Below are 16898 nucleotides of genomic sequence, written 5' to 3'. Positions count from 1 at the left end.
TCTACAGGATTCCCATTTATATTAATGCATTAGTTTGTAATCTGAAATAAAACAAGTTTTGCCAAATCAATAAAAATAACAAATAATATTATTATAATTTTAGTCAAATGCTTGTAACCCAATGAAGGAGTCATTTCCGACCCTATAAATCATTTATATTCTGGATCAGCATCAAAAGTATAATCTATCTAGGCATTAATTTGTTTAAAAAAAATTTAAAAATTTTATAAGGGGTTTCGTTAAAATTTAAAAAAATTGGCAAAAATTTTACTTTTCTTAAACTTTAAATTGAGTTAGCAGATTAATTAACCTACCAAAAACTATAATGGGAAAGCTTTTCGAATTAAAATTAATCCATTTGTGGCTGAGTTAGGAAGTTTCTTAAACTTTGATTTCTCGAAAAAATTGTCATATAATAATATCAATAAATATAGATTTAAAGAACCATTATATATAACACTTTGAATAATATATATTGCTCTGATTCCAACATATTAATAGATATTGTCTTTGCTTTGTACAGTTATAAACAATAAAGAAAAAATTACTTAAGTAGTGTTGAAGTTGAATTTAAAACATCTTTAAAAAAAAAAAAAAATAAGAATGCATTTCTATTAATCGATTATATTCAATACATTTATTTAAAATTTATTCATTATGCCAATAATTTAGTTGTTACATTCAATAATTTACTGGGTCTTGATGATAAAAGTACGAATTTGCATTGGGTACAGGGTTACGGCGAACTCGGAGGCATCCTGGGTTCCATTGGCTGCCAATGGCTTGTGGGCCGAAGTGTAGTACTCGGGCTCAGTTCCTCTCACTCCGGAACCCTCAGCGTGGAACTTGAAACGCTTCAAGTCACTTAGAGGCAAGTTGCCATCCAGAGTAGTCTCGCGAATCTCCAATCCATTTAAGTAATCAAAGATTGGACGAATGTTGAAGCTAACAACCCTACCCTCAATGTGATCCATGAAATTCTCCACACGGAACAGGATCTCATCATCGTTGAAGGGCTCCAGGGTGAGGAGATGCACCGACTTGGGGAAATCATCGAAGCTGGGAAGAGACTTGGCCACAGAGCCGCTGCTGCCAGTATTCTGGCTGAAGAACTTCCATAGGGGCAGATGGAACACCTTCTCAGCCTCACGCTCCACGGATGTTGATTCCTCGGCAGAGTTAAGGATCAAGTAGACCTTGCCGCGGGCAATCAGAGGCTGGCCATACTTCTCCTCGTTCAGAGCTTCTCCAACTCCATAACCATCATCACGGACAAGGCGACGGTGCAGCATCAGCTCCAATTGTCCATCCTTCATGCTAGATCCTCCCTGGGCACGATCCGTCAGTAGAGCCATCCGATTGTTGCTATCCTGCAAGGCAATGCGAGATGTGATCGGATAATAATTTCCAGAAGTTGGCTGGACGGCTAATTCTGGAGTAAAGTCCTCTCGCTTATCCTTTTCTCGCCTGATCAACTCACGACCATTGGAGTCAGTGTAGAAAACTCCATTGGATGAGATTCCACTGCTGAAGACTGTAACCACTTCATTGCCAAAGTTTTCTTCAACTGGAATGGGACCAACAAGCCACTCGAACTCTACATGTTCTTCTCCCTCATTGATACGAATAACCTGGGAGATGAACTCATTGTATGTCTGATGGATTTCCTTGACTAGAGCTCCATCGTAAACAGTAAACTCCACACCATCCTTTTGAATTTCAAAGTCTCCTTGGTTATACTGACGGAAGACATAGGCTCCAGAATCATAGGTTCTATAAATACCAAAGCTTTGCTCAATGTTCTCGGAAACTCCATTCATTTCAACTGTCTTTAAGAGGCCTGTCTTGTTGTCGATTACCAGTTTGATTTGCTAAAAAAGAAGTAAAAAGTTAGTACAAGGAAATTCTGAATTAATAATTTAATGTAATCCTACCGAAGTCTGGACCACAGTCTCCTCGTCGTCATGGGTCTCAGCAGCAGTCTTCATGGACTTGACTTTCTTATTGGCTTTTAAAGGCAGTTCTTTCTTCTGAGCGGACTTGGCGGCAGTTGGAACAATGTTCCTACTGGCTACCTTCTTGATGTAATAGTTGGCAATCTTATTTACGGAAGCCTTGAAAACCAGCTCGTGTTGAGTGTTGTTGTTACGGAACTCCAGAGCCAGAACCTGCCAGGCAACAGGAACCACTTCAGAGGCCACGATGCGACCCTTCTCATCCGTCACCTCGTAGTTCTCATTCTTGACGGGAACTCGCACATATTGGTTGGTTGTATGAGCCAATGGGTTGTAAAGGGTCACCACCACGTTATCAGCTCCATCCTTGGTGAAGGCGCACTCGCTAATGTTCGTCTGCAGGCAACTTTCAAACTCTCCATTCGGAAGGTCGGTCAGCTTACGAAGGGCATCCCGGGCTGTGTTGGTTCCTCCGATGATGGCATCATGCAGAAGACGATCGTAATCATTGGACACAGCCTGCTTCTCGGTTCCGGTGATGGCATCGTGGTGCTGCATCACACCCATGATCTGGCGGAGATACTCCAGATCCTCTTTCTGCTGTTCACTCGAGAGCTTGGCAAAAGCACTGAGTTGCTTGGCAACCTGCAGGATATGGTTGCCATCACGCTCGAAACGCTTCTGCGTGGGTCGAGAGGTATAGTAGCCAGTCCAGAAGCTATTGGTATCACTGCCATAGGGGAAGAAGTCTTGGGTTTTGTTGGGATAGGACTGCACACTCTGATGGACAGAGTTCAGATAGCATCCAGGAGTGGAGTAGAAGATGTTGTACTTTGAGCCACTGGTCTGTCGCTCATTAATGTACCTTAAAAAAGAAAATAAGTCGTTAAATGAAGTATAGAAAAATTAGTCATTTTCATACTTGATTAGCTTGTCCATGTTTTTGAAATTAACTTCAGCATCTTCGTACTGGAAATCTCCGCCCATGGGAATCATGATATGATTTGTGCGGAACTTCTCAGCCACCTGGGCGGCGTAGGCAATAAAGTCGTCCACTCTGGACTTTACATTATTATCGTAGCTGTCGCCATCAATAATGGGATCGTCGTTGCAATGCACATCAAAGCAGAATCCAGGAGTGTCCCAGTAAAAGGTGTAAAGAAGTCCAGTAAAAAGCTTGACATTGTCCAAAGATTCGCTGGCATCCCAGACCATTTCCAAGGCCAAGTCATTCATACGCCTTCCCTTGTCGTTGTGATCCATACGGGAGAAAAATTCTCCATCGTAGCCCATTTGGGCGTAGAGAGAGGCCTGTTCACGGGAATGACCAAAAGGATCGATTTGCCAACCGACACGAGGACGTCCACAGACTCCAAAAGTGTCATCCAGAAATCTGTCGGTAGAGAGCAACATATTACTGAGTTTTCTATAAATAATGAAATATATGACTCACTTCAATCCAACTGTGAACTGATCAATTACACTCTGATAGTTCACGGCAGCCTCGTCATTCATGCTCCAGGCTCCGTTTGTGAACTGCAGGCGACCCTCGTTGACCAATTTCTTTACAATTGACCTGACGGTTTCCGATTGCTCGTCCCACCACTTGGAGAAGAAGGATGTTTCCACCTGGATGAAGCGACGGGCGGGATCCTTGATGAGCTCAGAGATCACAGTATCAATGATGTACTGGACTCCGGCATGCTGGATATTATTCTTGTGGCCATAGAAATACTGATCAACCGTTTTTAGCCAGCCCACATCGTCATGGGAATGGGGCACTAAATGTATATTGACCATGTTCGACTTGGTCGGATGACATGACTGCAAAAGCACTTTGTTTATATCCTGTTTATTAAATGTAGTATCCTTTATCCTCACCTCATAGCCACAGACAGCCAGAGCTGACTGGGCTTGGATTGCGAACAAGGCAGCACAGAGAATGAAGCCTAAGTATTTCATTTTTGAAAGCCCAGTGTCTAAAAAACGATGAAACAAATGACTCGGAGTCGAGTCCACAACTGATTTCTTTGCATTCATTCACAGCCTTATATACGGGTCTTTGAAGTCATTGATAAGCAATCGGTACTTGAGTTTATCTTGGTTTAAAAGAACTCAAGCATGCTTAAAATTCAATTAGCTATATTTCAGCGATAATTGAACGATTAGAAGTTGATCGCAGAAACCATAACAAAATTTACTATTCTTGAACTACTTGTCATATCTTAATAAGCCTTTGCGGGCTTATCTTAAGATTATCATAATGATTTTGGTTCAAGAGCATATGAATGCACTACTTTCAACTAGGTCGGTTGCCAAGGAAAAACTTCATAGCATTAAGAGTAGGGATGTATACTAAGATTATTTTTTAAAGTAATGCTTTTCGAAGTATTATTGATAAGCAATCAATACTAATTATTAATTATGCAGAAATTTATATGTATTATCTTAAATAATAATTCATGAATTTCCAACTTTTACTACCCCATGCCAATTGTATAATCATAACAAATTTCCAAATTTTGAAACTACTGGTCATTGATATTGATATTGATATTGATATCTTAATTAGCCTCTATATACATCAGCTTCTGTTTTGATGGAGCTGCAGTGCTTATCTGTAGATAAGAGAAAATGATTTTAATAGTCGATTGCACATTAACATTTCTAAACTCTGTTTATGGATTTGTACCGGAATTAATCAACCGCTATCAAAGCCTAATATAAACAGTAAATTGAAAGTGTAAGAATTAAAGCCCCACGCAAAGTGCAAGTGACGAGATATCATGGAGTACTAATTGTAATGACCAATTAAACCAAGATCAACAAAACACTTATGTCGACCTGGTTATTACCCAATAACAATTGGCTAAGAGATGTTAATACTTTAATATGTTATTTTTAAAAGCATATATATTTTAGCTTTTATGTTTTTATATCAATAGTTGGTCAGAACATCTATGCAGTTTTAAATTTCGTGGCAACCTTAAAAAATAATTTCATATTTATGTATATGTGTGTTCTATTTTAATTACATCATTAAGTTTAGTTTAAGTTATGGAAAAGGAATTACAGAAAGAATTATTTTTACTGAATTTAAAATAGTTGTCTCATATTGTTTACAAGTTAAAAGCACACCGCCAAAAACAATATAAAGAACACGAATACCTACACTTGCAAACTATTATAATATTAATATAATTGTAATCACTAGCTCTATGACTATGACTCGCTCCCGCTTCCTCTCGCTCTCCCTCTCATTGCATCTCAATCGTTGCATCTCTCTCTGTGCATGATATCAAATGATAGCTCTTTCTCTCTCGCTCTCATATTCTCTGTTCTCTTTCCTCGCGGACTATAAATAGAGGCACTTCACTCGCTCCGGCCTCATTCTGTTCGACGCCCACCTGCTGTTCACATCTATTGTGATGGTGATAGTGATAGTCATTGTGTTTACCCTTTGACTCCAAAAATATGACGTGGCCTATGTAATCCATCTGGATAAACAGGAAGCAGCTCTTATTGATGATACTATGAGGAGCCTATGGGGTAAGTCCTAAATATGACAATTATATTATGTATTATGTATCATGATCAGGCTCAGCTGTGCTACCTATGCTTTTATTTTCTAATTAATTCAATTATTGCTATTACTTAATTTTGTAACTTTGTAAAATTTTGATATACTCAAATATAAGAGCCTTAATTAAATATAAATTACTGATTTTAATTTTTGGGATTGATTTTATTCATTTAAATATTTTACATCGCTTTAAATACTGTATATCTCGGTGAGAACTTTTTGTTTATTCCGTCTTGATGATGAAAGTACGGATCTGCATGGGATGCAGGGTGACGCTGAACTCGGAGGCTTCCTGGGATTTATCAGCAGCCAAGGGCTTGTGGGCGGCAGTGTAGTACTCAACGGCATCGGGCCTGCGACCACCGTTGTCGTGGAGGAATTTGAAACGTTTCATGTCACTCAGAGGCAGGTTGCCATCCAAGGTGGTTTCACGAATCTCCAGCCCATTCAAGTAGTCAAAGATCGGGCGAATATTAAAGCTAACCACCTTGCCTTCCGTGTGATCCAAGAAGTTCTCCACACGGAGCAGGACCTCGTCATCGTTGAAGGGCTCCAGGGTGAGCAGATGAACCGACTGGGGGAAGTCCTCGAAGCTGGGCACCGCTTTGGGCACAGAATTGGTGCTTCCCGAATTCTTGCTGAAGAATTTCCAGAAGGGCAAATGGATCTCCTTCTCGGCATAACGTTCACTGGCCGTGGACTCATCGGCGGGGCTGAGGATCAGGTAAACTTTGCCACGGGCAATCATTGGTTGGCCATACTTCTCCTCGTTCAGGGCCTCTCCAACTCCGTATCCATCATCGCGGACAAGGCGACGGTGCAACATCAGCTCCATCTGACCATCCTGCATGCTGGCTCCTCCCTGGGCACGATCATTAAGCAGAGCAATGCGTTTATTGCTATCCTGGATGGCCATTCGGGATGTGATGGGATAGTAGTTGGCTGCAGTTGGCTGCCTATCCAGACCAGGAGTAAAGTCCTCGCGCTGATCCTTGACACGCTTGATCATCTCACGGCCGTTGGAGTCGGTGTATGACACACCATTGGAGGCGACAGTGCTGTTGAAAATGATGACAACTTCCCTGCCAAACTCCTCTTCCCTTTCGATGGGGCCAACCTGCCACTCAAACTCCACCTTGTTGTCACCCTCATAGATGCGAATAGTCTGGGACACATAGTCGCTGAATGTCTGGTGGATTTCCTTGACTAAAGCTCCATCGTAAACAGAGAACTCCACGCCCTCATCCTGGACAATAAAGTCGGCCTGGTGATACTGCCGGAAGACATATGCGCCAGAGTCATAGGTCCTGTATACACCATAGCTTTGATCAATGTTCTCGGAAATTCCGTTCATCTCAACGGTCTTCAGGAGACCTGTCTTGTTGTCAATCACCAGTTTGATTTGCTAAAAGAAAGTAAAGGTTTAGTAATACAAACAAAAGAAAATAATTATATGCTACTAACCGAGGTCTGCACCACAGTCTCTCCCTCTTCGTCAAAGGTTTCGGTGGCGTTCTTTAGAGAGTGAACCTTCTTGAATCGTTTGGGAACTTCGGCAGACAAATCTTCGGACTTTTTGCCATGACTGGGCTGAACGACTGTCCTGCTCTCAGCACTATCAATCTTTTTGATGTAGTAGTTGGCAATCTTGTTAACAGAAGCCTTGAAAACCAGCTCGTGCTGAGTGTCATTGTTGCGGAACTCCAAAGCCAGAACCTGCCAGAAGACCGGAACCACTTCGGAGGGCACCACACGGCCCTTCTCATCGGTTACCTCGTATTTCTCGTCCTTAACAGGAACTCGCACATACTGCGTTGAAGTGTGGGCCAATGGGTTGTACAAAGTTACCACCACGTTGTCAGCTCCATCCTTGGTGAAGGCGCACTCGCTAATGTTCATCTGCAGGCAACTTTCGAACTCTCCATTCGGAAGATTGGTCAGCTTACGAAGGCCATCGCGGGCAGTGCTGGTTCCACCCAGAATGGCATCATACAAGAGACGATCGTAGTCATTGGACACAGCCTGCTTCTCGGTTCCGGTGATGGCATCGTGGTGCTGCATCACACCCATAATCTCTCGGAGGTATTCCAGGTCTTCCTTTTGCTGCTTGCTCGTGAGCTCGGCAAAAACACTGAGTTGCTTGGCCACCTGCAGGATGTGGTTGCCATCACGCTCGAAACGTTTCTGGGTGGGACGAGAGGTAAAGTAGCCGGTCCAGTAGCTGTTGTCATCACTGCCATAGGGGAAGAAGTCCTCGGTCTTGTTGGGCCAGGTCTGGAGACCCTCGTGCACGGAGTTCAGGTAGCAGGCGGGGGTGGAGTAGAATAGATTGAAGGTGGAGCCCTCGGCTTGACGCTCGTTGACGTACTTGATCAGCTTGTCCATGTTCTTGAAGTTAACCTGGGCATCTTCGTACTGGAAATCATCACCCATGGGAATCATAATGTGGTTGGATCGGTAGTGCTTGGCCACCTCCGTGACATAGCTGAGGAAGTCATCCACACGGGACTTGACATTATTGTCGTAGCTCTTGGTATCGATAATCGGATCGTCTCCGCAGTGCACATCGAAGCAGTAACCGGGAGGAGCCGAGTAATGACGGTACAGCAAGCCAGTGAAGATCTCATCGTTGGTCAGCGAATCACTAGCATCCCAGATCATCTCCATGCCCAAGTTATCGATGCGGTTATTTTTGTCACGGTGATCCATGCGGGCAAAGAACTCGCCATCATATCCCATCTGAGCAAAGATCGAGGCCTGCTCTCGGGAATGACCAAAGGGATCAATCTGCCAGCCGATGCGGGGACGGGCACAGGAACCGAAGGTGTCGTCCAAGAACTTCAAGCCAAGGGTGAACTGATCGATCACACTCTGATAGTTGACGGCAGCCTCATCGTTCATGCTCCAGGCACCACCAGTGAACTCCAGACGACCCTCATTCACCAGTTTCTTGACAACCTGCTTCACGGTCTCCGACTGCTCAGCCCACCACTTGGCAAAGAAGGAGGTCTCCACCTGGATGAAGCGACGAGAGGGATCCTTGATGAGCTCAGAGATCACAGTATCGATGATGTACTGGACTCCGGCATGCTGAATGTTGCTTTTGTGGCCATAGAAGTACTGATCAACAGTCTTTAGCCAACCGACGTCGTCATGGGAATGGGGAACCATGTGAATGTTGATCATGTTCGATTTGGTTTTGGGACATGCCTGGGAAAGGATTTTTAAGAATTAGTTTAGTAATTTTGTAAGTTAATCACTTTATAAAGTTTTAAAATTAATTGCAATTTTTTGAAGTAGTTTTTTCACAGTTGAAAATTAATTATAGAGAACTTTTTTTTCATTTATATTTTGTTATAACATCCTGATAGTATTATCCTTGTTTTTTTGCACTCCTCACCTCGTAACCACAGGCCTCCTCTGATGGCCTAATACTGAGTGCCAACAGGGCGACAAAGAGCACAATGCCGCACAGATATTTCATGGCGACGATTTAACAATTTTCTTTCCGAAATAAACCGTTTCGATCCAAGCACAGGACTGACTTTCTTAGGAATTTTGGGTGGCTTTTATAGGAGAACCCCTTGCGGATTTTGACTGATAAGCAATCAGCTTTGGTGGTCAAGAGGCTTGTGCTTGGGCTTGAGGAGTCAATAAAACGGCTTAACGATAGACCAAAAGACCAGGGAAATACTGATATTTGCACTACGAAGTACAAGTTCAGTGTTTTTCATTGCATATCTTAAAAGGTATATTAATTGGTTCTAATCGCAGGCAAGCGATTAGTAAAATGAGCTTCCATTGACGAGTACGTTATATACAATATTTATGAATTTGTACCAAGGCGTAGAGGAAATAATTTCATGCAGACCCCAAACAGGGACTGATACTGGGTTAGGAAACTCAAAGGTCTATTTTTGAATCGTTTATATAGCCCTTCACGGCACAGAAGAGTGACTGATTACCTTGAGGAAAAGTGTTTTGAATATTAGGACCACATGTGGAGGAAGTGTTTTGAATTGTTATCATAAATGGTGCCTCTTGGTGAGAGGTAATTAGGGTTTCTTATCGTTCAAATCAATGGGAATATAAAATGGTTATTTAGCAAGGAAAGTATGGCCTAAAATGGGGCTAATATTTGGTTAATAAATGGGTAGTTTTAAGTAATTTAAAAGAATACCAAGTATGAGACTTGTAAAAAACTTAATTGATAGAGAATTGTAGTAGAACTTTAGCTTTATGAAAATATAGATAACTTAATTTTTAAATACAATATATAATATCAAAAAGTATTGCCCGTAAATTCAAAGAGATACTTTATGCATCATATCGCCATACAAATTGTTAAACTTTTTAATGAGTCTGCCCGGCCGTAAAAAAGATTTATTTTTTAATGAAGCAAAAGCGGCAATTATATTGTATACTCTGTATTTATGCGCACATATGTACATATATCCCTTTTGGCATCCAACACTATCGCGAATGACGATGATTGCATAAAATCGCTTAAATGCAAAACTCATTAAAATAATTGCAAAATGCAAAAGTATAACAAACTCGTGAATGTCGACGCCCCAAACGAAGGGATTGCCAGAGCCGCCCGAGTACAGTACAGAGCAGTTCGCGGAGTACACACTCATTAAACCAACCATAAATAATTAACAAAACAATTTATTTTCAAGGATATAACCGAAGGTTTGGGGGGGAAGGACTTCCCGGCCCCTGTCTATAATTGCGCCGCATTATCCCTTCCAGCCAGTGCGAATGCATTGCACTCTCATATGCAAACTTCAAAGCTCATTTATGGGTCCTGCTGCTGCTTGTCTGCTGCGCCGATGCCAAGATGAAAAGCCAAAAAGTACAGAAAAAAATATGTGGGCAAAAAAAAAAAAAAAAAAACTAGAAAATCAGAAAAAGAAAACAAAATTGTGCTGACAAACAAACAGCGTCTAAAAGTCAACAAACCATGGGACACAGGGCACATGCTGTCGTTGGCTACTGATGCGCGATATCTGAAAACACTTAGGCAACATACACACACATGACGCATACGCCATGTGGCACAACCACTGCGTGTGCAGGATGGACATGGGGTGTGGGTGTGAGTGTGGGTGTGAGTGTAGTTTGCGAGTCATTAAAAGCAAATAACCTCAAAGCAAAGAGCCTGCCGCTTCTCTCGGGGTCTCTCCGTACCACTTGAGCCCACATAAACGCTGTCGAGCTGGTGGCGAGCCGGCGAAAAGAAATGCCCTCCACATCGTCGTCGTCGTCGTCGTCGTCATCATCATCAACATTTCCCATGGCCATGTCCAGTTGGGGTTCACAGGATAAACACCGAAGCGACCACGTGTACCCCATGTGCCCATGTTGCTGGACGCCATTTGTCCGCAAACACTTTTGTAATTAATTGCGCATGGCCAGCGCAAATGTCAGGCCAGCAGCCTCTTTGCCAGTACGGAGATCTGAGCCTTAGACCCACTTAAAAGTCATCCAATGGTTGCTGGTCAAAAAGGTGGTTCCGGGCGCCAAGTTTTGCTGGTCCCAGACCCTTATATAATATAATATTTTCAGGGATGAATTGCCAAGTGTTTCGAGTGGTAAACGGTAAAGATTAATGGGTTTATGATATTGCTTACAAAAGGTTTTATTTATTTAGCCTTTGAACTTTAGATGAAGCTTAAAAGCAGGATTAATAATATGTAATTGTACAATCTTTGACAAAAAAATAATTTAGTTTATTCGCTATTGTTTAAATTTATTATATAGCTTGTGAAGTTAAACTAGAAAACCTTTATTAATTTTCACTTTCAATTGAAACTAAGTAAAGGTTGATAATGCTGAATCAATATAGCTTTCCAGTAATGTCTTTGTTGCTTTGTTAGTGTATTAATAAATATAAATATTAAATCTCTTTTAATAATGAATAATAATAATAATAATCTAAGTAATACCTTTGCCTTATTGTCTTATCGAATAATTAAAAAATATTAAAAATAATAAAGTTCTTGGTTCATACAATGAACTCTGAGACTTACCCTTAGCCTTTGTGCAATGCTTTGCATTTCTCTAAACGAATTTAGCATAATTAATTGCCCTGTCGAAATGTGTGCAAATGGAACACGCTGCATTGCCGCCGGCTCCTGGCTAAGGATCTGCACACCTCCTTGTCTTCTGCTCGGGCAGGACTTTGGACGGGACCACTCCACTTCGCCACTGCAGTGCAAAAATTGTTTCGCCTTTTGCGAGTATTTGCATAATGCAGCGCTCGCTCTCCCCTGCATTAGAAGCATCCTTTAGCGTAGAGCTCGTCCTTGCCGGAGTCTCCTTGTCACTGGGGTGTTCTCATTAGCACGACTCGAGTGGATTCGGCCCTGGGGGAACTATTTAGCACACAACGGCGGCGCAGGAGGAGAATATGCCAGAAAGAGGAGGCATTCGAGTGTTCCAACAAACAATTGTCAAAAGACCTTTGTGTGCTACTGTTTTAGCTAATCTGGGATTCGACAGGTTAAGAAAAAATAAATATATAAAAATATAAATATAAATTTATATACGATCCACAGTACTATTTAGAGTGGATCCCTTGTACATAAATATAAGTATTTCAGAATATTTAAAGTGATATTTTCAATGAGTCAACATCATGTATAAACTACAATATTTTGTAATACTTTTCATTTAATTAGTTAAAGTTAAAAGCCTGTTTTCTATAATTAAAAATCCAAATTTTTGTACCTTTACAACTTTATTAATTTAATCAATCGTGAGAGAGGGAAAGTAGGTTTGCGGATTCGCCTTGAGATGAGTAATTAAAACATTTTTCACTTTGAGTCTACTCTTCTTTTGCTGCTTATATTGTTGTTGTTGTAGTTGATGTTGTTGTTGTATGGAAAACGCGCTTCTAACAAGTTACTGCTGCACTTTCATGGAAAGTCATCTTGCCTTTCAAATTAAAAAGCCAAGATGCCAGATGAGTTTCGTTTGGGGCATATCAGACAGTCAGAGTGCCTCTTCACTTTTCTAAAATTAAAAATTATTAAAGCTATTAAATCTAATCAAAGAGTAATATTTAAATTTATGCAAAGTTTAGGTTGGTTGCCACCTGCGAAACCTAATCTGATCCTTATCGTTTGGGTAAACAAATATTGAAGTACCTTGATTATTGAGTTTCTTGGCCGAGTTACCTTGTTGATTGATAATCCTAATTGCACACTTAAATAGTATTATTTTGCAATTAAATTGTACGTCTTGCTAAAGGTTTAGCTAACTGATAAGCCGACTATAAAGTGTAATCATGAATTAAACAATTGCTTTAACTATCAAGCTCATTCAATAGAAATTCTTTATTATTATCATTAAGTAAGATTGCTTAATAATCTTAGAATACATTTATGTATGTATACTTAAAATGTAAGCTCCGATTGTGTGAGTTATAATTACCCGAGGGTAGAGTATTCCTTAACCCCTTTAGCCCAATGCTAACAATTACCCATTTCCTTGGATGCAGCTCGAAAGTGTTAGCTTCAAGTGCAGTTGTTGTTATTATTTTCGCAGAGGCACCACCGCTGCAGCTGCTCCTGGTCTTGGCGTCACCTTTTTGTCACCTGTTTCAGCACTTGAAATGTGACGGCAGCCGGCAAAACAACCTAATTAGTGGGCAAAGCACATTAAGTGGCAAACCAACTACGCTGCCGCAGTACTCATAAAAAGGTGCTAGCTAGCCAGGAGATGGAGGTGAAGCCACCGCTGGATCCTTGCCACCTGCCTGCCTGCCGTATATTGACAACCTTCACCTTCATCGATGCCCCTTAATTGCTGCACACAGCATAAATCAGCGTTGGGGGATTCATCCGCCAAGGGAGCTGTTTATTAATCATACGCCACGTTGGCGCCGCTCAACGAGTCCGGGAGTCCTTGTGTGTGAGTGTGTGTGTGCTAATTAAGCCTTCGATTAATTTGCACCCTTTGGCCCCAAACGTCAGCGAGAAGACAAAGAAAATTAAAAGCCTGACGCTCGAACTTCAAAAGCCGGAAACGGGACCGATTCCCCGGGACCCGTCGCCTCGACGGTTCGGTGTCTGGTTGTGCCCGAAAGGCAGTCCGGAATATGCGTTAATGATGCCATCAGCGTCATCTGAGTGGATGACACCAGTGTCTGGCTGGGCCTTAGTCCTTCTCGTTGCCAGGACTCCAGGCTTCCAGCTCCACGGGCGACATCAAAGCGTTGAAGCTTGGGAATTGTTGACACACCGGATGAGCAAAGCTGCAGCCAGTTCTCTCCTGTCTCTCCTGTCTCCTGTTTTTGGTCCTAAATCCTTTTGCGGTATATAATTTTTATTTTGCCTGTTCGGGGTCTCCGCCGGCTTTTTGTTTTTTTTGTTAATACCCTGACTGCTGCTGCGCTTACTGATAAGCTTGGGGATTTTATTATGACAATTTTTGTTTTTTTGTTGCCACATTTTCCCCGTTCATCTGCATTTTTCTCCATTTTTTTTTTACTCTATTACAATGCTTGGGGGCATTGGGAGTTGGATACTTTATGTCTCATCTGATGCTGGTATGAGGGCTATTTATGGGTTTCAGATTTGCCTAATTTAATGCTGAATCAGGTTTGCTAATAAAAATAGAAGTACAGCCCACACAAGGGACTTCAGACATATCATGTCTGTTCATAAAGTGATGCATTCTATATTTTATTATGTATTTATTACAAATGAAACAAGGTTTTTATTATTTTGCAAGTGTAGCAGACTTTTAGGACCTCTGTGCTGCTGGGTTACTTGTAAGTTAATAGCATTCTAAGACCTCTTAGGCTTTGGTAAGTGAAAGCCACATATATTTTGGCACATTGCAACCTAATATCAGGACCAATTTTCAAATCAAAATCCTACATCCTGGCCCCAAAATCAAACCAACCACTCAACTCACCGCTGGGCTGGCTGCCTTAAATAGAAATACAGCTAAACCCCGCACAAAGGACCGCATCTGTGGCAGAGTTGTATACGGGGGTGTGTGTGTGCTTTGAATTTGCGGAAATGAATTGGTATTTAATTAATAGTTTTACCCTGATTAATCTACCCCTTGCGCATCCGCCCCCCTCATCAACGTTGGGCCGTTGCGTAAGCCGCAAAACCAACCAGTCCGCCGCCCCTTCAACCTCAGCCTCAGCTCTCTCTCTCCATGTTGACCTAATGAAGTTGCCGTATAATTGTTGCTCAGACGTTTCGTTTTCCTCCACCCCCCTTTGCGTACTCCGGCGCGGAAATCAAATTGAAATTAACGTACCATCGACAGGCGGCCTGGACCGAGGGGATCCGGGTTCATCAGGGGCTTCATGAGACCAGACGCTCTACCAATTCCTATTCCACCCAAATCCTATAGCTCTGTAGCTCTGTTGCTGCTTCTGCGGCCTGTTGTTGTTAATTTGATTGGATTCTGATGATGGGGCGTAGCAGTTGCAACGCCCACGCACACGTTTCAACATTCGGTTGGGTTGCTCCGTCGGTCGGTGGGTCGGTTGGTCTATTACTTTAGTGCTATAGTGGCCCGGGCTTTGATTTTTCGCCGGATCCGAGTTCGGGGATTGACGGGGCAAAAGGGAACGAAGGGCTACTATGCTACCCTCTGCGATCCAAAGGGCTGGCTGTGCCTGTTTTGATTGTGTAATGCAATCACGTCGTTGTTTTGCTTCACTTTTCACCCACCTCCTGGAAGGGTACACTGGGGGAAAAACAATAATTATTTAAGGGGATAGGAAAATGGTTTTTTTAGGCGAGTGAAATTAAAGGAATTTTACTATTAAGAATTTGCATTATCCTTTCTTGAAATATAAGAACAATTAAAAGAGGAACTTAAAAGGAATCTAAATAAAAATTGATTTAAAGAATGGAATTATTTTAAGCGTATGTTAAGCAATGCTTGAACTTTCCTTAGTTAGTTACTTATCTTAAATTTTAAATACCTCTACAATTTTCTCTTGGTGCATACAAGGGCTAAGGCAAGGTAAGTTAAGTAGAAGGGTCTCTGAATTTTAATTTTCGACAGCATTTTGCGCTGCGCACGAACAATGTGCGTAACCATACGTGATGATGTGATGTGTCCCCCAATCCCAGCTTCAAGTTAACATCCTCCTGCTCGTCCTCGTCGTCGTCCTTGGAGCGTGGTGCAGATCTTGTTAGGCGGTGACAGAAAGTCCCCATTGTTGATGCCTCTACGGGAGGAAGACATTGATGTGCCTGGCACTTCATGAAATTAATAACTTGATATGTACTTGCGACTTCTGCTCGGCTGCCTGGCTCAATCGAAATGGTAGGCGTGCCCCACAACATGTGTGTACTTGAACTTGCCTCAAGGGGGTGGCAGCGGCAGCTGCTTCATTAGTTAATAGTAATCAACGCAAAAAGTTTGATGTTTTTGTTTTACTTGCTTTTTTACTGGGAATTCCACCCAAAAATATGCATAAGCCGTATGCAAGTTGAGGGGGACAACCCCCGGAGCTGGGATCTGGCGGTGGGTTTCCTGCCAGGACACACGCCGCTGCTGCCAGGAATCAGGACTCGGGACCCTCAGACTCATGGCTTCAGCCAGGATGCTGCTGTCTGCCGCTGTGCCGTGACATGCCACGCATTTAAACGTCACCGGAAGTCCTTTTGTTCTTGTGCCTCAACGATGACGTTCCCGCCGATGTCTAACTGACTGACAGGCGTTCTCTGCCTCCCCAACCCCCCAAAGTAAACTCCTTCCCAGTTAGCGCTCGACTGCCAACGGAGTTCAAGTGTAAATGTGAAATTTCTATTTAAAAATAAAGAAAAATATATATAAATTTAAATCAGGAAAGATATTAAAGAAAAAAATATATGCAAGAAAAAAGGTTGTAATGCTGGAAATAAAATAAATATGTCAGGGTATTAATAATAAATTTAGAAATCAGGAGTAGATCCTCTCGAAATTTAGAACAGCTCCTTAAGAGAAATCAAGTATTTCATATTTAATATTCAGCTGACTTTTTGCTGTTTCATTATGTAGAAAATATAATACTTCCCAGCCGTATAGCATAGATTCACCATTCCGTCACCGTTGAAATTGATTTTTGAGGTTTGGCAAACATGGAAAAATCGAGTAAAAATCAATCAAACTGTTCACATGCATTTTTCACACTTTCATGGTCGGGGGCAAGTAGAAGTGTCAGGTCGGCCCAAAGTGAATGATTGCGCATTATGTCAGGGCCTATGAAGGTATACGTACACCTTAAACAACATGACATTGGCATTATTTATTGTTTACAGCGTTTGCTGCCTGTGTGTGTGGGTGCAAAAAACAGGAGCGGGAACGAAGATTCCAGGACCCAGGATGCGGGGTAA

At 41.9% G+C, this 16898-nt stretch overlaps 2 protein-coding genes across 2 annotated transcripts; both read right to left on the bottom strand.

The window, feature by feature from the left end:
* Positions 1-614: 614 nt before the first annotated feature.
* On the bottom strand, positions 615-3972 carry LManV (Lysosomal alpha-mannosidase V). Its single transcript, XM_086831344.1, has 5 exons — positions 3837-3972; positions 3409-3779; positions 2878-3348; positions 1935-2820; positions 615-1871 (listed from the first exon to the last, which is right to left on the bottom strand). The coding sequence occupies exons 1-5, from the start codon at positions 3915-3917 to the stop codon at positions 690-692; spliced, it is 2991 nt and encodes a 996-aa protein (XP_086687470.1). The 5' UTR covers positions 3918-3972; the 3' UTR covers positions 615-689.
* A 1707-nt stretch (positions 3973-5679) lies between these two features.
* On the bottom strand, positions 5680-9084 carry LOC110183897 (lysosomal alpha-mannosidase-like). Its single transcript, XM_086831343.1, has 3 exons — positions 8939-9084; positions 7003-8748; positions 5680-6943 (listed from the first exon to the last, which is right to left on the bottom strand). The coding sequence occupies exons 1-3, from the start codon at positions 9020-9022 to the stop codon at positions 5762-5764; spliced, it is 3012 nt and encodes a 1003-aa protein (XP_086687469.1). The 5' UTR covers positions 9023-9084; the 3' UTR covers positions 5680-5761.
* Positions 9085-16898: the final 7814 nt, after the last annotated feature.

Source organism: Drosophila serrata, unplaced genomic scaffold (assembly GCF_035046125.1).
Source record: "Drosophila serrata isolate PLE 108 unplaced genomic scaffold, ASM3504612v1 contig_240, whole genome shotgun sequence".
NCBI classification, from domain to species: Eukaryota; Metazoa; Arthropoda; class Insecta; order Diptera; family Drosophilidae; genus Drosophila; species Drosophila serrata.
The sequence above is the reverse complement of the archived record's forward strand: the minus strand, read 5'-3'. Positions and strand labels throughout refer to the sequence as shown.